Raw genomic sequence first — 23,819 nt, 5'->3', positions numbered from 1 at the left:
TATGCACTTAAGTGATGGTAGATTTGTTTTAAAGAGAAAAACACAGCTTGAGTGTATGCATCTGGGGGGAAAGAGGATCAGACTGACAGTGGTGAATCATTTACTTTGAAAATGTATGTAATAATTTGACTGTATGGACATGAGGGATGTTAATAGCATTCTGTCTTTGGTTGTGTGTGTTTACATGTGTTTACATGCCTTAAACAGTTGTTTGACATATTGGCAGTGATAGAGAACTTATTTTTCCTCTCCTTGTTGCTTTTAAGTTGTGGAATGAGTATTGTGTTGTTGAAAATTGCAGCTTATGGTTTGAGTGAAATGTTGCTTTGGAAGTGTATACTGAAGTAAATATATAAATAAATGATGTAGAAGCACCAATGCAATGTAAAATCCTACATTTGAAACCATGCTAATTAAGTACAGAAGTATTATCAGCTAAATATAGTTAAAGTATCAAAAATCCAAAATCCAAAGTAAAGGTACACGTTTGACAGAAACTTGGCCTTTATGACTGACATATTACTATTTAGGGCATTAATATACTGTTAATATTGTTGAATAAGTGTGACAGTACTGTATACTGTAGCAGGTTCAGGTGGAGGTGGAGCTATTTTTAACTACTTTATATACAGTTAGTCCAGTGGCTTCCAGCGTGCAGGTCTGGCTCCTCCGACGGCTCACAAGATAAATCTGAGAGGGTCATGGGATGATTAATGGGGCATTTATGAAATGAAAAGTTCCGATATACAAATCTGCGGTCATTTTGGGGATGTTTCTCCAGTCTTTGCTTTTATTGTGAACAGAAACCATCTAAGAAGTTTAAAGGGGAAACTGCTAACAACTGAAATGTCTGAAATGTGACATGATTATGTGTCTTTTTATAAGGTGTCACAAGCCAAGAAGACTGGGAAATCTATAGCAGTAGATAAATGTACATGCCTAAAACATACAAGATTTTAGTAATGCAGTTGAGTAGAAGCATAAAATACATAAAATATAATAAAGCGAATAATGTTTGTTATAAAACTGATTCACTGCTGTATGAAAACAAGTCAAACTCTGTAATGGATGCAGAATAATGCTACACTTAAATTTGCCCTCCCCTGTACTTGGCCTATTGCAGCTCAGTGTGTCACTCAGAATACAGACCGCTGAGACCTATTGACCTGTCACATTTTTGGCAGAAAATGTTCAGTCCCCTGTCGATGACACACGGCTCTGCTAATGACTAACATCCGTCGGCCGCAGGATTGCTTCTGTATCAGAGGCCAAGGTGTGAACAAAACACATTTTCCACTAACTCTGTTCTTCCGCTGTTTAATAAAGGAGGCATATTAGGTTTGTAATGACAAGTTTAAAGACATCAGCAACAAGCAGCTCCCGTGTGTCCACAATGACGTTTTAGCTATAATGTCAGGTGTTATTTTCATCATCTGACATATGCATTTATGGTTAAATCTACTGTTTATTTTAAATCAAGTCAATTTGGCCACGGGCAAAACATACAAGGAAAGGAAATGAAAGCAATTGTTTTATAATGTGGCCACAGAACAATATTTGACTGTTCTTATGTGTTAATGGATAAAGAACTGTCCCCAGGCACATTCATGCAAAACATAAAACTGAGTTAGATGCAGGCAGAGGCTGGGAAATGTGACTTTATTCTAGAGATCTATTTGGACTAAATGTCAGGCCAGTTTACAACAAACAAGGCTTAAGTGAAGAGGAACACTGCTGTGTTTGTTTTCATTTAACTCGTAGCATGTCTCACAAAGATACATTAGCCTTTTTAGAGAGCCAGAGACATCTTACCATAAAATAAAGCGATTCAGATTAAATGCATTCTGCAGTCTGAAATGTTACGGAAATTTGTTTTGGTAGTCTGTGGTTTCATGCTCCATTAAAACTGGCATAATGTTGCCGCAAATTGAGAGGGGAAACACAGAAACGATCTCATTGATCTAAGATTCCTTAAAATGTCGGACGTATTTTGACTAATAACAAGAGTGATGAATCGACAGAAACAGTAATCTGTCAGCTGCTTAAGATGCTGTGCTCCTTATCAGCAAATATATTTCCAAGAAAATACGACTGAGACGTACATTTGATCTGAAGAGAAATATTTAGGTTTTAAACATTTTTCCCATGCTGAACATTACAGTGACATTTTTTGTAGTCTGGCTTTATCGTAGCATCACAATCCATCATGTTATACTGCACATGATGTATGTGCATTTGTGCATGTAGAACATTATTTGGACCTCATGTTTTTAGTTTCATCTTGTCAAATTGCAAATTAGTTTGGAGGTCAGTAAATATGATTAATTATAAGCCTTGTAGGATCGTCTGGAGAAGGAATTTTGCTCATACAGCATTAAGGACCATGTTTTGCACGTTATAGCCCATTTACTACAAACTGTGCATGAGATTTTCCAAAGCATACCACAGGTTTCAGTTTAAGCCAGTACTTAACATATGTAATCCATCACTTATGCAGTTGCCTTTTTCATTCATTTTTGTTGTTGCATGGAAATGCAAAGGAAAGCACAGACTTGAAGAGAAGCATTTTGTAGTGGTCATTTCAGATCTGTTGAAAATCTTCCCAAGATTTGGGTTTTGGTTTCCATTTGGTTGCTATCCATGAGCTGTGCTGCCAGAAAATAAGCCCATAATAACACATGCATTAGGGAAATGCAAAACATAATGTACATGTTGGTACTAATGCCAGTGTTTCTCAACATCACTGGATTGCACTAGCATGGAAGACTTCTCCAAACAATTCATACATTCACCTCCATTACCATTTTATGATAATGAAACTTTTCCACTAAATGAATAAAGAATAAGATAAAACATTACTGTTAATTTTGTGTAGTGAAGTGAAATAACAGCTGCCTGAAAGGAAGGAAAAACACATTCATCAATTTAAAAATCTATAGTATGCTTTGGAATTAGTTATTTAAAATATTTGGCTAATTGTAGGAAATTGGCACGAATATGTAAAAACAATCTAATGGTCCGTCCTTTCGTCACTGACATACTAGAACTGTCCAAAATATACATTTTTCTTCTTACTTAGAAAAAAAAAAGTAGGTTCAACATTTCATTTGTAGACACATTTATCTATGTTTGAAGAAGGAGCTCTGCCTCTTAACTCGTTATTGTAATATACGGAATATTTGTCTAAAGGGACATTACTTTTATTTTATTTCCATAATTTCTAACAAACCAAACAATCTATTGATAATGCAAATATCACAAATAACTTGCAGTCTTATACAAAGTAGTAATTTTCTCTACTTTAATGGTCACGGCTGGTTATGTAAGACAATGGATATAGGACCCAGGCAGTGCAGGGATACAAGGTAGACACAGGTCCAGGTAACATAAGGTAACAGAAACTCGAAACACAAAGGACGAAGCAAAAACCAATATCACAACTGAGGCGGACTGACAGAGTACAATTGGGAATGGGCCAGTATCTGCAGGGCTGATGTGGAAATGAGACACAGGTGAGTAGGTGGGTGGAGAAGGCCAGGCAACTGCAGAGCAGATGAGGGATGTGGGAACAGTACATGCCATCTCACTTTTTATCTTCCTTGCCAAATGCAGATAGATTAAATGCAAACGTTTCCTGCGTCACAGTACCAATATCTTTTCCTGGTCAGAAGTATAGCTTGATCACACAGACTTGAAGACAGATTTGATGGAAAAGTGCTCTAACATTTGGGTAGGAGGTGAAAACAACATATCCTGCTGGGGGAGAAAAACCGCTCTGACCACACTGTCGGTACACAGTGTACAGAGCTGATGCCTCCGCTCTCTCCAAAGTAACCAGCCACTGGAACCAACTCGATAGCCTTCAAACTCAACACTTACTGTAATGAGATCATGCCCCATCAATTATCAAAATAGCTCCCAGTTCAACACCAAATTGTTTTTTAACCGAGGCTGATGAACTAGCCAAGATTAAAATGCATTGGTGAAGTGCACAATATTTCATCTTTAAGCAGCTGTCTCCAGATTATTACTACGGCAATAAGAGCTGCATACCAGCGTGGGACATCTGCAAGTCATTCATGTGTAAGAACATGTGTGACACTGTAGTTGTCGGCTCATTAATCAGTTTACTTTCAATATGTTTGAGAGTTTAACGGTGTGAGCTGTATTATCATGTACAGCTGTATTATTTTTCCTTAATCGTATTCCACAATAAATTCAACCAAAACCTTAAAGCTATTGAATCTGCATGTTGCATAGCAAGTATATTTAGATTTTTAAGCTAATTATCATGCATTCAGCCCTTTCAGGAGGGCTGAAGAAATTCATGTGATTTATTGTAACTTTAATGTGAATCTTTATATAATGACGTCCCTTGAGGGAAGACAAGAGAGAATAAAAAGCATGAGATAAACTTACTTTACCTCCTCCTTCTTTCAGAGGAGATACAGACCTCCATGAGTGAACTTTGCTGTTTATCACAAATTTCTAATCTCAAGTGAAATTTAGAGCAAAAACAAGTGGATTACATTATCGAGGGATTTTTGTTTTTTATTTTAATTCGAGTTCTTTCCACTCTCTATTGTTGTAGTCATGCCTCTATTATAGGAAAGCCAAAGGGTTCAGTGTCACTGACTCAGTGTCGAGGCTATATCGGGTTGGTGAGCAATATGATTACCTTGGTCCACTAATAGCTTCTGTGCGTCCACTGATGTTATTAAGCATTTTGATAAATGCAAACCCCCACAGTTCATCATTTTTGTTTTGTAACTTCACTTCCTGTTGCACAAGCTGAAATGGACTGAAATTAAAGCAAACACTAAATTGCTCTGACAGGGAAAATGTACCTTGAACGTTTGGATATAACATGTCTCCATTACTGCGGCTGTTGTTATTTTGGATGTAGGATTCATGTCTGACCTTTCTAAGGCTGGAGGACAGAATCGCAAACAAAAACAAGATATTCTGCAAAACATATCTGATGTTACAGACTAATAGCCCCATTGTTTCTTTCCTATGATCTGACCGAGAACACAACCTGCTGGGTTTTTCATCTTCCTCATTATCATTAGCAGTCATAACAGTGAGCAGCAGCCTTTTATTTTGCTCTTTTTTTCCTACTGGCCACTGACTCTGAGACTGCACTGTAATTTTGCTGTCAGATACAAAGAAGTCATCAGCTGCGCTCCGCAATTACAAAAAATGTGATTCAAAGAGAGAACACAGAGTTAAACGTACAATATAACATCTTAGTTTGTAATTTGGACTAATTCCTGGTTAAAAGATTGTTTTTTAAATTTACATAGCTACATAAACCACAAGCTGTGCTCAGATTTGTATAATACTGATGTGAGGGACAGAATAATCAAGTTGTGAAGTTTCTGATATGTTTGTTGCTGGCTTAATTCTGGACCAAATGCAGAAATCTAATACTCTGGCAGTCACAACACTCACTATCTTCCTTATAATGTCTTTGTGACATCCACCCCCTTGGCTTTAGTTCCTGTTTGTCTGAAGATTGCTATTCTGGCTGGCTGCAAAGAGCTGGAGGCCGGAGCGGAGAGAGAAGAAGCACGTAGGCTTAGATTCACAGTCAGACCTCGAGAGAAAAACCTGGCTCCCACTCTCCATCCCACAAACTTTTCCATAATGTGAAACCATCGCTCATTCTCTCAACTCTGCCATCGTTCCAAACCAATTGAGATCAGCACTGTTACCACCCAGGGAGAAACAGGCAACAATATACCTCAAGAGAGAGCAAGAGAGGCATATCACTGTCGTCAAGTGAAAACCTGGGAACTGCAGTTTTGGCAATTTTCTTGTTTAAATGTAATTTCACAGATTTATGGCTTTTCTGTTGCACACATTTGGTCTTACAAAGCCGATTTAAAACACTTTGGGTAAGTGGTATGGCAGCAGCTTCCAGCACAACCTGTCAGGGCTGACCCAGGGGTGGTGCAGGTGGTGCCATGACCAAGTCCTGCACAGGCAGGGATCCTGAAGACATGGAGATTAAACAAAGATCATCTATAGCCACAAAGAACCCTGAGTTTACAAAGAATGGATTGTGGCCATTGATAGCACTATGAATTGTGCATCTGCATCATTTACTACCACTATCCGCCCCTCTCAAGGTCCAGTTTACAAGAGATATTGCACTAATGACATTACAGCACAAACCACACACACCCATAATAACACCCATTTTGCAGCTGAGTGCAATTTTCCATTGCTTACTACATGTTCATTAGCAGTTGTGGTCCCAGTAATTTGTTCTTAAATGAAATGAAGACACATAATGAGAGCGGAACTCTACTGACATTGTTAAGTTAGTGTTGATGCCAGTCAAACTTTCTGTTCTCAAACCACATTTTTAACGACAATTTAGATCTGTGAAATTTTAAGAAATAAAGTTTTTGTTTTGTTTTTAATCACACAAACACAAATTAGAAACACAGACTAATGCCCTGCATGGATTGGCGTTACCAAATGTTGACTGACATTTAAACAGTATATAGAAATGCTAGTTGGCAATATAAAACTATATTAACAGACGTATAAAACATCAAATGGCGAATACCGACCTCATCGGCTCCATCCATACTTGTACATCCCTTCAACATGTGGAGAAATCCAACATTCAACAGGCCTGCCATTCTGATTGCTAAACTATAATTGTATCGCTTTTCCGGTGGGGTGTTGGTCAATTTGCAGCTTCACAGTTTTTCACCTCCCTAAGGTCTGACATTGTGGCCTGGTGATGCTCCTGGATTTAAGAGGTCAAACAGTGAGAAGTGGTAGCCCCTGGCTGATTACCCTGCGGCTGGTCCAGAGGCACCAACAGAGGTGCATCAGGAAGCAAAGCTACTCAGTATTTACACCAATCTGCCCGAAAACAGCAGCTATACTCAGCAAGTGTGTGTTTGCAGTGAATTTAGTTGTTAGTTTAGTGCAGCTAAAAAGTGTAGCCAAATAAATTGCTCCATTCAAATGTCAAATTTGAATTTAATTAAATTAAGGCAACATGTGAATCACTGGGATGTTTGTTGTCCCACTGGGACTCATCACACACATGAGAATGTGGAAATGTAATGCAATTAGATAAATCTCTAGTGCATTAAATTATTAACAGGTGCATGGCAATGGTGTGGGATATACATTTATTAAATGAGTTTGTGACCCAGAAAGTTTTAAACATGGATGCAAATTACTCTCAGTGTAGTAACTGGCAAACATTTATTGATGGGTGGGGAATGTTGAGGACAGTCACAGTTTAAGTGAACATTGTCTTCTCAGCATATGTTTCCCTTTTATGGGCCGCAGAAGAGTTTGAAGAAAATAACTTTCCCAGCAGACCCTCATCATTTTTTAAAGAAATGTCAGCCTAAAAGTGAAAGCTACTTTATTCATTTATATAATTCATAAGTCATTTATATAGAAAGGCTGCAGATTCACTGTAGCTGAAAATATCATTACCTGATTCTGATTCGAGTAGTAGCATTAAAATACACATTTTCAGTATTTCAGCTTTCTAATTCAGTCAAATCAATTTCTAGACTATTTCAAATTTGACAATAAAACCATAAAAGCCACAAAACCTCTACTTTGTAATAGATTAAGTTTTGGCTTCTGTGATCCTGCCTCATATTGATACAAGAAATACTGTAAGTCGTAAAAAGTTTTGGTGTTGACTTTCCATTAAGAGGCGACTATCTCATCAGTGTTTACCATTAAAACGGTGGAACAGAAACCTTGTTAATGCTCCCATCTCAGCACCATGAATTTGAATGCCTGTCCTTTGCATGTTTTTCAGCTGCCAACATTGCCCTCTTTGGTCTTTGTATTTGCACAAGGCATGTATCTCTGTGAGAGAGGAATGTGCTGTGTACGATAAGACCTTCACAGTGACTGAAAGATATTCAGACGATTTCAGAAAGCTGAGAAGCCTGTTTGCATATACACAGTGAGCATCCTATCAGGTAAAAAAAAAAAAAAAAACACATCTAGAAATCATTTTTCCTTGTGTTGACACATGAACTCACAACATCTGGTATAACAATAAATACAGTTTGAAATTTCAAATTCTGTTCCTGTTTTCAGTTCCAAAATATTTCATCTGTCAGTTCTCAGCTTGAAACCAAAGTTTGAGGTCTCTGTCTCCTCTTTTCCAGAAAAGAAGACAGAAACAGAAGGGAACAAAGGTATGTACTTATGCCTCTCTGTCTGTGTCTGTGTGCATGGACATCATTAGCCTCAATGGATGTTTTTCAGCGCAGTGGTCAGTCTGTATTCTATCAGTGATAGAGTGCCTGATAAAGAGGAAACCACAAATCTGCGTGTGTGGCTTTACTAGAAAATGAAGCAGGACATACACTGTAAAAGAAAGAGACAGACCCAGACGAACGGTTCTTATACGGTGCATTATGTGTCATTACCAACCTGCTCTTTCAGCAAGCTCCATGACAACCACAGATGATAACCGTCTCGCCATTAGGTGACTTTTTGCACAGGTCTAACAGAATTATGTAACCTGTCCATTAAGCAACTTGAGAGTCCCACACTGTAATCACAAAGTCATATTCTCTGTCAAAAGAGTTGATTTGGATATATTCCTCCCCATACACATTCATCTCTTGTTGATATCTGTCATTCAACAGGCAGTAAGAAAGTTGAGCTGTCTTTTTTCTTTACTTTTACATCATAAAAAAGAAGCATCAAAAGCGGAGCTGTCACGAGTTTGACCCTGAAGACAGCTATCATCACTCAAATACTGACATCGATATAGACAATAAGTAAACTGTGGGACATGGAAAAATATCAGGTGTCCTATAGAGCTGAACATGATGGATTGTGCAGCACTGCAAGAGGTGATACTTGGAAAATAATACCTGGAACAATATAAAATAAGAAGAAGCCGCAAACCCACATACTGCTACTGAACCAAGACTCACAACTCTTTCTTTTCTCAGAATTTCAGAGTCAAAAAATGCGTTTCTTCAGCTGAACATTGTTTCATAAGCCCCCTATTTTAAAAAAAAGCCGCTGATTGTCCTCTTAAAAGCATAATCATATTGTATTAAAAGTGTTACTAATTGGGAGCTTTTGTTCATGCTGGTACACCCTGAACCTGCCAGTATTTCTCTTCAAGAGAGAGGAGACCTGACAGGCAGCGTGACTGTCAGGCACAAATTATCAACGAGGCCCATAAGCAGATATGGATAGATTGTTTTATTATTCTCTTTTTACTGATACTGAAGGTACAGCATTTTTACTTATCAGAAAGGGATCTAAAACCTGCCCCAGAGGTGTCAAAAAAAGCCACAACATGAATGCAAAAGCCAGAATATTCTAATATGTTTATAGTAATTTATAATAATAATAATAAAATAATAATACATGTTCAGGAAAAAGAACTAGCCCAGGTTTGATGTGATGGGGAGTGGTAAGGGACCTGGATAATGCATAGGTGGGCACTGTCTCACTTCTGGCTTTTGCATTAGTGTTGTGGCTTTTGCACTTTGTTTGACACCTCTGAGCCACCATAGTAATGTCTTCTCAGGACACTTTCCACAATATGAAAATAACTAATCTTGTTTGTGGCAGTGGTCACCAAAAAATGTCTAGTATAGATATGCTCAAATTCTGCAATCATTACAAACAAATACAAAGAGTTTTATAAACATAGGCACACTATTTTTTCAGTGTCACACCCAGAGGGCAAAGAAGGCCTAGTATTAGTAGATTTATCAGTTGATATCAACTTAAAAAGCAGTTTCCTCTCCACAGAACTCTGGCTTAAAGTAAAAAACAAAACCTTCCTTCCAAAACCCTTATGTCAGATTGGTAGTTGTATAGTTCATCGCAGGTCATGGGTCTTAATGGTGAAATGTTCCAAGTTAAAACACAACCTGATACATACATGACATTTATGTGAGATAATGTGATTATGTGAGTCACTTTCATTTTGTGTTACAGATGATAGAAATGAAAATTGATCTTTAAAGGCAACTTCTTGTTGGTTCTTGGTATTAGTGGTATCTAGTGGACACCGTATCATCAGTGATGAAACTATCCAGCCCAGAGAACCACTGCATTTGTAAAAACCAGCCATGGGAATCTTGAGGAATCACTTCATTCTTCTCAGGTGACAGCCACGGCACCGAAATGCTGCCTCAATTGTTCGAGGAATACGAAGGTGAAGACCGTGTGAGGGATGAGACGGATTGCTGCAGGAACAAGACCCTAGACACAAATCATATCGTTATGTCAGCAAGAGAAAAGTCTAAAGTCGTTTAAAATACAGCAATTAATTAACACAATGAAAATCTAAAGAGTCATGTTTTTGACTGGAAGGAGCCGTGTAAAACATCACATCGTCTTGGAGGTGACATCCACCTTGTAAAATGCCTTCGGGCCCAGTTTTGCCGTTTCTGTTAGACAGTGAAACACACCCTGCAACAAGGAGACACAGAAACTAAGACATGTCAAGCTGTGTAATTCTCCCCTCAGTCCATGAATAAAACATATATGTCAGGGTGATGAGAAACCAAGAGAGATGCCCCAAGTAACCCCAAACATTCTGTCCAGCAAAATTTAAATCACATGACAGCATGTACCCAAACTCACCCCATATTCCAGTTTTGAGTTCATTAGTCTTGTTTTAACAACATCAAGTGGTTGGCACAGGACTGTGGCACACCCCCCCTGCGTAGAAAAGTATAAAAAAAGGTGTCTTATTTTGGAAATTGTGGCAATTTTATATAAACAGTGACAGTGATTGAGTAACTTACCGCAAACACACTGGCCAGGAAGTGAGTGAGGATGTTGTCAGTCAGGTAACCGGTAGCCAGAACCAACTGCTTGGACTGGTCATAACAGGACAGCTGCAAGGGGGAAATATATATATAATAATAACATACTGCAAAATACAGTACAGTAGTGTTTTTGTGATGTAATGGTTATATAACGCAGAGGTCTTTACCTGTCCGACAGAGACCAGTGCACCCCTAGTAGATGCCACTGTGGCACCAGAGAACAGTTTCCTCACACCCTCTGCAAATTAAACGTCAGCATGGAGAACATATGAAGGAAGAAGTAGGCAATGTGAAAAGGTTTACTGTTGAATTCATGGGGTAGGAGTAAAAATGTCAACAGTCATGTCACATATGAAACAAATTGAGTGTTTTTTTTTGCAATTGAAGAGCCTTTTTCTTGTTTGGCTCAATGTATGAAGGAAACAAAGTTCAGCTGTACTGTAAAGTAAGAAAATCTTACCCTCCTTCCAAACACGTAATAGTCCATCTAGCGCATGAGCATAACTGGTAGAAAGAAAAAAATCTTACAATGTGGTGATTTGTATGTGACCACGGACAATTTTCACTACATAAAAAGATCTGAATAGGAAGTATATACATTTAAAATTTCACTTACTTTCTCCTGAGCTCTACCGGCAACTTGACATCATTCTGCATCCTGTGCAGATGAGAGGTTAAAGTCAAATAACTGTCAGGATGAGTAATCTTCATAGTCATTATCTCGCTATTGAATTCAGTGGAAATTGGCCTGTCAAACTAAACTAACGCTGAGCATTAAAGGTTGTATCTTTTTCGCTCAGTGACGTCAAATCTAAATCTAACACCGACCCCATTTTAAATTTCATATTGCAGTACTACTTGGTATGTCCGCTACATGAAAATTTAAAAGGGAGGGAATTACTTTTTTAGTACAGAAGTGTTGTTGATTTATTTATTGTTTCAGTGCTGAAAATCTTTTTATATTAGATTTTAGCAGAGTACTGTGCACCCCAACAGCAGTGCAATAGTATCAAAAGTCAAAGTGCAGGTTGTGATTTCTTCCTGGTGAACAACTACTTCTACATTAATAATGTGAAGTACAAAAGAGTTCAACGTCAAAAACAACATTTTAAAAACCTCTTTATAAAATGTAATCTATCCACTTAACTCACCGGACATTCACCAGGTCAGCTGGGGTCCCGATGAAACCACCTGCAAACCCTGTTGGAGAAAACAAATCAAATAATGAAAGAAAATATAGACTAACATACCAAATACTGTGGAGCAACACATACCTCCAAAGGCACCGAGCAGGACTTTCTGGTAGAAAGGTATGAAACCTTGGTTCTTTCTGTTCATCTTGTCCCTGATGGTCTCATAAATGGCAAACCGTGACAAAGAATATGTCATCTAAGAGAAAGAAAGAAAGATATCTATCCAAACTTGTGCAGTGAGTGAATGATTCAATGTGTGTGTGTGTCGCTTTCCACCTGCCGACAGAGGGACGCACTGAGGCCGCTGTAGAGAGCCAGATAACCTTCTCTCCTCACCACGTTAACAGTCATCCCGATCATCCTCACCCTCACCTCCTGCTGCGTCTGTAAGTGCACCTGGAAATGACCACATGGAAGCAGCGATGAGGGTCAGTCACACCTTTAGTAAGAGCAACAACTACCTGCACATGTGCAAAGTGACAGTAGTAAGTCAACAAAGTCTCTTCCTGTCTTAAGCTGTGACAACAAGCAAACAGAATTGGTTCTTAACTCAAGATGATATTCATGGGTAATGTCAGCAGCCTATTCTAAACAACGACCACAAACATTCAGTCAGCACGCTGAATGAAAGAAAATCAATTCAATAGCAGGATAATAGGAGTGGGAAATACAAAATTGAAGAAGTAGACCTGTGTCTTTCATCATTTCATGTACTTAAAACAACCAAACAAGCCAATTGATGGTCATAATAAAGGTAATTTAGGTAATTAGGTGAACTGAATCATCACCATATAACAGCAAGCTATTCCCAAAGTTGGTGTCAACAGAAAAACAGCAGATAATAGACCTTCAAAGAATATAATTTTATTAACATTTTCCACAATGCAATCCAGAGGCACATGTGAAAAACACCCCAGACAGATGAATGAGGCCTAATTGGATCATTTTCTTACTTTCTTAAAGGGAAACAAATTGCGCTACAGTGGTAATTAAATTAAAAAATCAATTAACTCCATATTTTACCTTAATTAAATCCAGTGGGTGCGTTAAACAGGCGGCTGCGCTGGAGGAGACTCCACCAAAATACCAACGAGAAATACGATTCTCCTGCATGTTGTCAGTGAAACAAAGTCCAAAAGGAAGGCGGCTAAGTGTCGGCTTCTCAAAGGTTGCTGGGACAACTTCGTCCAAGGGTGCTCTCCTTATCCTTTTCCCTCAACACTGCCGGTGATGGCTGGACGCCGTTCATGTTAAATGCACAATAGACAAACTCAATGTCCATTATGTAAACCTGCATTTTTGTTTCTCAGAAAGAGCTGGGCATTGTGGATTAACACATGGCTAAACTTGTCCAGAGGAGTAAGCACAGAGCCTTCGAACTTACTCCATCTTTCTGTGCCAAGAAAAGGGGTGCAGCTGGTTTGTGGGAGGAAGTGTACGTGACTAATATAAAAATAGTAAGTCAGCTTGACTTGCTGCTGTAGTTTTGTGAATGTGGTATGGCATCAGCCAAGGATTTCGACTAACACGGATCAAAGGTCACAAAGTTCAAACTAATATTTGTTAAGAATAGACGCTGCCTTCCCATTACACCATTCAGTCTCAGGGTCACAAAGGGTCATGAGGTCAAAACCATACTGCATGCCTCCACTCTTATTTCACATTCACGTTCAACAACAGTTTGTAATACTGTTAGTAAGTCATTTCTATGCTTTAACAAAGCCTCTAAAGCGCAAGTGTCTGTGTGGTTCTTAAGCATGACATGATTATAAATGAGTGTTGCAGCAGTGGTATGAATGGGTAGCCTGGCACTGCTCTGTGCGTGCTGACTCAGAGGGAGGTGGGGAGCCATGACAGATGACAGAAACAGTAACCGGACACTCATTCCAAGTGAGAGCAAAAGGCAAGACATGAGATCTCGCTGCTGAAGGATCTAACACATGCAGACACGTGTAATGACAGCCAATGATAGTATTCTAAATACGGTTTCTGTCCTGTGCCAGCTGTCAGTAGTCCAATCAGTTTTATCTACAGTTTCATTTATCTACAGTATTCCCACTGCATAGCCGTCTATGTCTTTAAATGTATACAAGCTGTTATATCCAGATAAGATATAAGTTACATTCTGATGAATGGCCTGAGTTCACGTTTAAGTTTGAAGTAAACAAGGTTTCATAATTTGATATTCTGCATGTTTAGATTTGGATTTTGGTTGGAGTGAAATGCCCAAAAGCCCGCTTGAATGTTCCTCTAAATTACCTGCACAGATTGAATCTTTTACATGCAGTTTGATCTTTGGCTGTTATTTCTATAGTCAGTTAAACTTGTAATTGGATTTGATTTCATGTGCTGCCTTCCTGCAGCAATCCAAGTTACTGTCTCAGTACTACAAAGCAGCCTGAACCCATTATCACTAACAGAGCAGGGTTTCTTCTCAGCACATCAGGACAATTTTCACCAATTTTATTCAGTGTGTACAATGTACTCATGTTTCTTCAAAGTATATTTATATAATTATTTTATTAATCGTCACATTTTGTCTGTTTTTATGGTATTTTTCACTTTCACTTTTCACTTGTGAGCCAGATGCAACGTAATTTCGTTCTACTGTGCACTTGTCCTGTCTGAATGACAATAAAGTTAATCTTGAATCTTGGCCAGGGCTGAACTTACAGTTTGCTCACTCAGGGGAGATTGTATAAGCCGTTTATAATACACGCCCTTCACGCAGTTTTGCAGTCAGTTGTGTGCCAGGCTTTCTCCTCGTGTTACATCCCTACACATCGTCTACAACACTCTGTTCTTCCTCTCCTCTCCTACACCGCTGCCTTTTAACAACGGGGCTTTTTTCTCACAGAAGACATTTTGACATGTCACAGTAGGAAAGGCGCTGGTGTAAATAATAAAATGACTGGCTGAATTCCATTTAGCTGCTTCAGTTTGCAGGTCCTGGACACTGTCATGGCTTACAGGGACTATTAAATAGAAGGGAGCCATTGTTACTGTTATTAGTAACACCTGTGCTTTTCTTACTATGGCTGCTGTGAAAAAGGCCTATACAGGTTCAAATTACATCATATTGGACTGAGATAAGGTTGGGAAACAAAAACATATGCAGATTCACCTTTTTCCACCTCATGCTGAGGCGTAAACCTCCTTGGTTTTACTCCTCTGATGAGTGAGCTCTACACTCCCCCTGGTGTTCATGATGTTTATGGTCCCCTCACCACTTTAGGACAAACCTCCTCATTTACATACAATTAGAAATCAATGGCAGAAAATAATTTTATTAAGACGTTTTCTTTTTTCTTTTTTTATAATTTATAATTTTATAATAATCAATTTTTCCATGTTTGGTGATTCAGATTTTGCATTCAACCTTTGAATTTGAGCATTTCTATTTGTGTATTTTTTATTTTCTCTTTCCATGTTTGGGTAGTCAAATGGTATCATTACAATATGAAAATATATTGTATTATTTCTTTCCTATGTAATATTCATGTTGTTTATTGTCCCTGACGGTAGAATGAATGTATGCTCTCTTCAATTTTCTCCATGTTTTTCCTTGGCAAATTATTCTCCTTGTGGGGTACCTTTTTTTGGAAGGCGCACTTCAAAAGACTCTCCAGTATGTTTTCCAGTGCATTTGAAAAAGGAAAATATCTCAGCATCAGGCTTACATTTCTCTGGTTTCAGCTCTCACAATCTATTAAGGTTGTTGACTGACGTGCACACCACATATTGTTTCCTATTCAGCCTGAGAGTTTTACTGCATGTCATCTCCTCCTCATTCCTATCCATTGATTGTTCTTTTTCTCTGCTGCCTTGCAATTCAGCAAAACCTGCCTCAATGTAGCCTCAAACATCTAACATTTTCTTCCAGACACAGAACCCTTTGTTGCTTTGATACAATATGCAAGAACTGGTTGAGGTTTATATTTACTGACATTTGAAATTAAAAATGAATCAAAGCACAATAAACACATATAGTTACAATAGGCACCAATAGGAATCTCACTGATCTCATTAAATGTTGATCTTCCAAAGAGTACTAAACATAAGCTGGTCCGGTCAGTTTTAATGAATGTAAGTGTAATTTAGTTGAGTGGAAGAAGTGATTTGTATTTTAAACCCATGTAAAATGAGCCCTGGGCTTATTCCTATACATTTTTATGTGGGCTATCAATGAAATCCAAATGTAACCCACATGGTGTCTATGTGGACCTAATCAGGATTTAGTCCTATTACCCTACAAAAATAGGTAATGCAACCCCGTACTGATGAAGTAGAGAAACCATGCAAGTGTATTTATATCCCAATAAACACACACAGACCACAGATTCCAGATCTCCTGAACTCTCTGAAACAGCATTCACAACATATTAATAGATTAACTGCGATAACTTAAGTTCTCGAACAGATGCTTGAAATAACTTTTGGACTGTGACATATTATTAAGAGAGGATGACCTCACACTAAGATTTTATTAGCATTTCAACCTAGGTTTTGTCATGCAGCTTAAAATATGGACTACGTACGCCATCTGCTGGCTATCTACTACTAAAGGTATCCCGAGTTCATCAGAAAATACCTCCACCATATTCATGTAAGTTTTAACATAATAAAAACAATGACTCTTAAAGAGTATGTCGGAAAATGGTACCTACGTAGGGGGCATGTCTGACATCACAGGCTGAATTCCATTTAGTTGCTTCAGTTAAAGGATTGCGGTATTGTGTGTGCTGGTTTATTGCAAAGCTTACTGGAGCACTTTCAAAGAAGAGAACATCCGTTAGTAAAACCAGTGCTTTTCTAACTATGATCATTGTTTGAGATAAACTCAGGTGTACCTTTAACCTGCTGATTTTAGATTTCAACCAGGTGGTGTACATCAGGCAATACCAGACACTTGATGTAAAAATCAAAATGATTGGAGATTAATGTTTAAGATAAACAGGGTTCGGTGCTAATTTACTGTGTATTTTTAAATCAGCTGGTTTTACATGCAATTCCAACTACATCACTAAATTACCACAAGTCTTTAAACTGCATTCCTCTCTTCCAGGACAGTAAGTGGTTTCTGTTCATGTCAAAAATAAGCATAATAATGAACATTCAAACAACCACTCTCACCCTGTCTGAGTTGACTGAAAAGAGATCTTAGGACCTCTAGTGGTCAGCAGCAGTACAGCAGGATGCAATCAACTAGGATAACATGTTCACTTCTTCAATTGAATACATTACACATATTTACAGTTTCAGTAACGCCAGATATGTTAAAGAAAGCACCACAGACATTACATAGATTTCATTCTCATCATTCACTACAAGAACACATAACAGCAGGAGAAATATGAGTATTTCAACTTTAATCACATTATCAACAATTCTATAAGCAATGAGGCCCTGCCATCCCCTGAACTAGATACAGTATCTGGTGTTGCTCAACAAAGGGAATGGTAACCATGTCTCAGCATAATCCTTCCTTCTGTGAAAAGTTTAACATACACAACACACAGAACGACCAACTGACCTACTTGGCACCCAGGCCAGTGTTTCTGTAGCTTATTTGCTACACAAGTATCAGGCAGACAAATGGACAAGGAAACAGCGAGGCGGCCATTTGTGAAGGCTGTGTGCCTGGAAAGTTCAGCTGGAGTTGTGCCGCCCCGCCTGACGCTGTTAACACAGTATCGATGTCAGAAGGCATTTGTTTCCTTTTTCTCCCGGGATCCTCCTCTTTGTCATGTAAAAAAGAAAAATCAATAATAGGGTGAACGACGAAGTGCATGAGCAGCAAAGTGTTGAACGAGAAGATCTACTCCAATGCCACAGTGCCGCCTGCTGCCTCCAGCGCTGCTTTAAGTTTCTCTGCGTCTTCTTTGGATACATTGGCTCGAATTTCCTGGGGAAGAGACTCCACTAGTTTCTTAGCCTGGTGAAGGAAGGAGGGAGGACAAACAAGATTTTAGTGACGTTACCAAACCTGTGAAAAACGGGAAGTTAGACACTGTCCTGAGCCAAAACGCACCATTGGTAGTGAATCCCAACATCTACATTATTGTATTTTGAGTAAGTCCACTCAAACGCGAATCTTTATTTATTATAAACAGTGCTCCAGATACAAGTAAGTTGTCATTAAGACCATATTAGACTTATAAGTAAACAGTGGTTGTTCCAAATCTGTTGCATGTGGCTTACCTATGAAGCAGCACAAAAAAATACAACAGAAGCATGTTTCAGTGATCCAGATATTACACCAAACACCATAGGACACTGTAGCACATACTCCATAGGAGAACTCTAAAGGAAAGCTGTTACAAAGACTATATTATTCAGGCAGAGCTTAACACCAGTCATGTTATTATATGTTTGCTTTAGGCACTATGCAGCTGTACTTTGTAGGAATATTAAAAAAACATATTGGATCAAGAGTCTGTAGTAGCAGAGAGTACTAAGTATTAAGGTGTCCTGTGGAGTGTTCTTGTGAGCAAAGTTTCTGTTTACATTCAGCATTTAATACTGTGTCCAAAACACTAGGCGTCTAACAGACTTGCAAAGCCAATTTTGTCAAATATTTGACGTTCATATGGCGTTTGCGAGCTCCTCTCCCTCGCCTGTGTTGGTGCCTTGTTTCATTTCTTCGCACGTTACCGCCACCGAGTGTATACCAGCAGTCACTGCGCCTCAGTGTTACTAACTTTAAATAATTCGGCTCAGTACTGGGGACTTAACAATAATGATGAGACTTACCTGAACCAGATTCAAGCCTTGGATGCAATTCTTCACTTCCTTTATAAGCTTCACTTTTTCAGCTGCCTTAAATTCTGTCAATTTTACTGTGAAGTGAGTCTGCTCTTTCTTGGCCGGTTCCATATCCTCTTCTGTGGCCTAGTTTCAACAAGGGAACAATTTGCAAATTTATTCATGCACCTGTACAGCAACTATTAGCTGCTACTCAATAAGTAGTGGGCAATAATTGTTGATTAAATAAGAAGACATCAGTAAACTCAGTGATAAAATATGGAGATCCTGTGTCAGAGAAGTAGTTTATGATGGGTGTTGTAGTAGATGGGGTTTTATTGAAATGTGAATTGTCTACTCTGTACTTCATTTAAAAATCAGTCACCTGAGCCACAGGAACAGCTGATGCAGCCATTGGCATCATTCCAACATCCTGAATGTTCAGAGTTTTCTGCAAAAACATAAACAAAAACACCACAGATGGATCACAACAATCTCTATCCGACAAGGCATTGCATGGTTTCGATTAAATATTTCAGGACTTTTCCCCACACACCTTGAGGAGCTCGTTGAGCTCTGAGACCTCTAATAAAGTGAGGTTGGCTATGTCATTGACGAGCTGTTGGATTTTCGGCGAATACTGTTTGGGTGATCCGTCTAGTGGAGGGGCGGCGATGGCATCTGAGTGGGTGATCGGACTGGTCTTCAGAAGTCTGAGAGCACACAGGGCCGGTGCTTGCCTCTGAAGCTGTTGCCTGGAAAATGAAAATGGATTATCTCAACAGCTGTGTCTGGTTCCTTAAGAGCTTAAGGCGGACTGTGTATCCAGATATAGAAAAGACCCAGGTGAGAACATCTGGCATCAAAAAGTATCTTTACTGATCAAGACTGAAGGAGAATTAATGAGCAACTATTCAGATAACTAATAAATCATTTCACTCTTCTCATTCCCTACTTCCCTAGCTTCTCAATTCTGAGGATTTGTTGCATTTATGTGTCTTACGTACACTTGATACCTTAAAGTCCTCTTTCACTCAAAAGTGTGTTTCTCCATGTTCCTACAGTTGGTATGTTTGAGCTTCACAGTGCAGAATAATGTCTGTGCAGGGTTGACACTAGAAGGATGTTTTCACAGTCATCTCCTGAAGGTTTCTCTGAAAATCTGATGTTAAGAGGACGGTGTACGAGCATGATTTGTGACCTCAAATAATTGTTGGGCCAACTCTTGGTCCAGTGTACTAAATACAAGTTTGATGGAGGAGGAGGAAACATCTTGTGTCTGGCAGAAAAACTTTATCAACAACTTTAACATATTCATAGATTCTGGACTTTTTTGAAAAGAGTACTTGTCATTTTAAGGATTTTAATTAGGAAATTAATGCTTTTTTTAAACCATTATTCCAAGCAGACTACTTATACACATCTTAATACGTGTCTGGAGGCAATGTTTAAGGTTTGTACTTGTGTTGTGGTCTGTCAGAACAAGCAGTTTAAAGATATGACTCTCTGGTTAAGGAAATCCAGAAAATAAGCAGCACATTACATGTTTATGAAGGAAGGAATACATTTATCGTTAAAGTCCTTAAAAAAAAAGATTCATTATGCGGTTTAAGTTCTCCTAACCTTGTGACCCCTCAGATATATAACGCTGTTTGTGAGGGGGGGGTTACACCAGGATGGGACCCACTGCTCTCGGATGAGTGCAGCTATTACTGTCAGCTCTGGTGGTTCCTTAATATATAATATATACATTTATATACACACACACGTTCATAGTACATAGTACAGTACACGAACAAACTCAGGAGCTGCAGCTTGAGCAGGAAAAACCCGGAATTTTGAATTACACGAGTGTGACCTTGGCTGTCAGGAACAAAGCTGCTGAATGGAGGAAACTATAAAAGGAAAACTACTGCTACATTTGTGGGTTGTTGTTTTTTTTTAACAACTTAATATAAGATGAGGGCAAAGTGTTTCATAAAATATAGGATTACGGTAAAGTTAAAGCCTGTAATAAAATGTAAAAAAGGTGCACAGTGAGTACAAGCTAAAGTTACTGAGCTAACGTTAGCTACCACACGCAGCCGCTCGCACATTAAACTCCTTTTCTATCTAAAACACTTCTCTCCCTATTGACACGAACTACGGGAGCCGCAGCGTGTCTCACAACCAGGATAACCGGCAGCAGTCCCCGGCTGTCTGCCCTTGAAGACGCCAGAGAGTCGACACTCTGCTGTGCCGTTACCGCTGGCTCCGGTGTTACGTGACGGCTCCGGTGTTACGTGACAGCCCGGTGCCGCTCGGTTGACGTTACGTACCGGTGTGTGCCCGCTGCAGCCCGCAGCGCGGTCCGGAGGCAGTGTCTGGTGCAGTACATGGTAACGTACTCTGGAGCCGTTTATCCCGGGGTCCTTCTCAAATAAAACACAAGTCTGGTGCAGGTAGCTCTCCTTTTCCCCCCGCAGATCCCCTCCGCCTCAAAAGCACATGGCGTCCTCTCGGCTTCTGACCTACCCACAATGCATTACGTGAACTGTTAGAAAATCTACGGGAGCGCATAAGGGACATGGCGGGGGAAAAAAAATCAAATCAAATAAATCAATGGAGGAGATACTAAAAGTTGCACAGATTATATTGTTATATTTTTTGGGTGGATATTAGTTCAAATGAATGTGAATATTGCATGCATTAGTAACACACATTATGGAGCACTTACCGTGTGATTTATTCTAATAAACAATCCTGCAGTAAGAAAAAAAACCTTTCCCACCTCAGTTTACACGTCTGAGAGTACACAGAACATTAAAAAACATACTGAGTGACAGTGTTAGCCACAGTTTAACGTTTTGTTACAGTTCCTCACTACGAGCACAAGAGGGTAGTAAACACATTATTTCACAATCCATGCATTATGATGATGCTTTGGACTGTATTGTTACCTTTTTATGACAATATCTGCAACCAAATATTCAGATGTATTGTATGAATTGATCTGTTTCCTGTGTGTGTCCTACCTGTACTATACCAGTGCTGAACACTTAAGGAGGAGCACAGAGGGAATCCTCTTAACCAGGTAATCTCTGCACCCATCTGCTGTCACAGTCATCCACCCAGCTAGTCTCGGTCAGCCAGCACAAGTGGAGGTAAGAGGGAATCTCTGACAGAGAACATTTATTCATGGTGATAGTGTAACATGTCTTACTGCTTATCTCCTGCAGACCATGCTGGTGTCTCCTCAGGCAGAGAGGAACTGGGAGGATATATGTTTAGTGCTCGAAGATGTGCTGGAGGACCAGTCCCACAGGCAGCTGTTCGCCTTAGAGCTGGGCTCTGGAACCGGGCAGCATGTCATACGCTTTGCCCAGAAACTGGCATTTGTCACCTGGCAGCCATCAGACATCAAAGAAGATTACCGGGACAGGTTTGTGTCGTATAGAAAAAGGCTTCCAATAATTATTGTCAACTATTAATGATCGAAATGAATGCCTGTACAGTAGTCATACAGTGAAGTGTTTTACAGCAAGCATCATGAGAAACAGGATATTAAATAGAACTAATTTCAGTTATAAGAGTTTGAAATAAAAATGTAGGATTAAGTCTGCATACTTACTTCCAGTATTAAGGCATATATTGCTGCAACCCATGCAAAGAATGTGCTGCAGCCTGTCCACCTGGATGCCAGCGAACCGTGGGAGCAATGGGCAGGCCTTCCTCGCAACTCCTGTGATCTGATTCTTGCCATTAACTTAATGCAATACAGCACCTTCAAAACAGCACAGGTAGGCCTGCTTATCTAAAAGTGATTGTTCATTTGTTTTAGGCCCATAACACACAGCAATTTCTAAATGATTCAAATGTGCCAGAACCTGTTTTATGCTCTTTTTTAAAACATAATTTTCCAAGGGTATTTTTAATGGAGCAGGTCAGATCCTCAGGCAAAATGGCCTTCTGATAACGTATGGGGTATGTACCAACAGTCATTAAGTTTATTATCCACTCATCATGTGAGTGTGAAGTGTAAAATAATGGCAACGGGCTTTAATAACTGCCACCTTTCCAAATCTTAAACATGTTCCAGGTGTATGCTATTAATGGAACTATTACACCAAGTTGTAATGAAGACCTGGATGCAGAGCTTCGTAAACAGTGGGCGTTTATTTTCCTTTAACACATAATATACTACAACAGTCTGGTGTAGCTTTTCCGGTAGAGTATAAATAGATTTGTTTAATGCTTTTACACAGGAATCCAGAGTGGGGTCTTCCAGACATCGACGTGTTGAGACAGTTGGCCTATGGGAACGGGATGCGTATGGAGAGGATGGTGAGTCACATACTGTAGGTTGGGGTAACTACTTGGTAATAAATAAAATATGGCTATTATACCTGTATTTTTTCATTTCCAGATTGAGATGGAAGAATATTACAAATGCATTGTCTTCAGAAAACTTTAAAGAAGGCAAAAGAAGAATTATTTTATTTAATTTACTTAAATTCCCAGTGTATAACATTTATTAAGGTCTATTTGCAGAAATGGAATGTAATATTTATAAGTATGTTTTCATTAGTGTAACCACCTGAATATAGGAAACAGTATGTTTTGTTACCTTAGAATGAGCCTTTTATATCTACAAACGCTGCGGTCCACCTTCCATGGAGGCCACTATATTTCTACAGTAGCCCAGGAGGACAAACCAAACACTGGCTCAAGATAGGGCTGTTCACAGGTTTTTTTTTTGCACGTTTCTGGCCCCACCTGTAGTTTCTCCCGGCTTGAAATGGGAGGGTGAAGCGAGGGAGTTGTAATCTGCAACAATACCGCAAGATGCCACTAAATGTCACACACCGGACCTTTACGCACATACAATAAGGAATATGTTAAAGCACATTTATTTTGATCGTATCACTTATCATTGTAGTGTTATGGAAAGGAAAACTGAAAACCCCAATTACTGATGTATGAATGTGACATGAAACACTGTTTACGTGAATAAAAGTCATCATATGACCATGAGTCTCTTTCTTTTCAAATCCTCTGGAAGGTTACAACACAAAAACAAGAGGAAGCA

The 23,819-nt window shown here is 39.1% G+C and overlaps 3 protein-coding genes across 3 annotated transcripts; 1 reads left to right on the top strand and 2 right to left on the bottom strand.

The window, feature by feature from the left end:
* Positions 1–9,213: 9,213 nt before the first annotated feature.
* slc25a10a (solute carrier family 25 member 10a) lies at positions 9,214–13,420 on the bottom strand. Its single transcript, XM_051388788.1, has 11 exons — positions 13,031–13,420; positions 12,284–12,403; positions 12,089–12,203; positions 11,966–12,014; positions 11,431–11,472; positions 11,275–11,318; positions 10,982–11,052; positions 10,791–10,883; positions 10,627–10,704; positions 10,396–10,452; positions 9,214–10,242 (listed from the first exon to the last, which is right to left on the bottom strand). Exons 1-11 carry the CDS (start codon positions 13,118–13,120, stop codon positions 10,141–10,143), a joined length of 861 nt encoding a protein of 286 aa, XP_051244748.1. The 5' UTR covers positions 13,121–13,420; the 3' UTR covers positions 9,214–10,140.
* Positions 13,421–17,359: 3,939 nt separating this feature from the next.
* On the bottom strand, positions 17,360–21,271 carry mrpl12 (mitochondrial ribosomal protein L12). The gene is made up of 5 exons (XM_051387914.1): positions 21,070–21,271; positions 19,308–19,506; positions 19,137–19,202; positions 18,761–18,898; positions 17,360–17,942 (listed from the first exon to the last, which is right to left on the bottom strand). The coding sequence occupies exons 1-5, from the start codon at positions 21,126–21,128 to the stop codon at positions 17,826–17,828; spliced, it is 579 nt and encodes a 192-aa protein (XP_051243874.1). The 5' UTR covers positions 21,129–21,271; the 3' UTR covers positions 17,360–17,825.
* Positions 21,272–21,344: 73 nt separating this feature from the next.
* Positions 21,345–23,759, top strand: zgc:103625 (methyltransferase-like 26 B). Its single transcript, XM_051387913.1, has 7 exons — positions 21,345–21,894; positions 21,970–22,172; positions 22,368–22,530; positions 22,655–22,714; positions 22,830–22,897; positions 22,996–23,074; positions 23,157–23,759. The coding sequence occupies exons 2-7, from the start codon at positions 21,973–21,975 to the stop codon at positions 23,202–23,204; spliced, it is 618 nt and encodes a 205-aa protein (XP_051243873.1). The 5' UTR covers positions 21,345–21,894; positions 21,970–21,972; the 3' UTR covers positions 23,205–23,759.
* Positions 23,760–23,819: the final 60 nt, after the last annotated feature.

The sequence above is a fragment of the Dicentrarchus labrax genome, unplaced genomic scaffold (assembly GCF_905237075.1).
Source record: "Dicentrarchus labrax unplaced genomic scaffold, dlabrax2021, whole genome shotgun sequence".
Taxonomy (NCBI): Eukaryota; Metazoa; Chordata; class Actinopteri; family Moronidae; genus Dicentrarchus; species Dicentrarchus labrax.
This window is presented reverse-complemented; position numbering and strand designations above follow the sequence as displayed.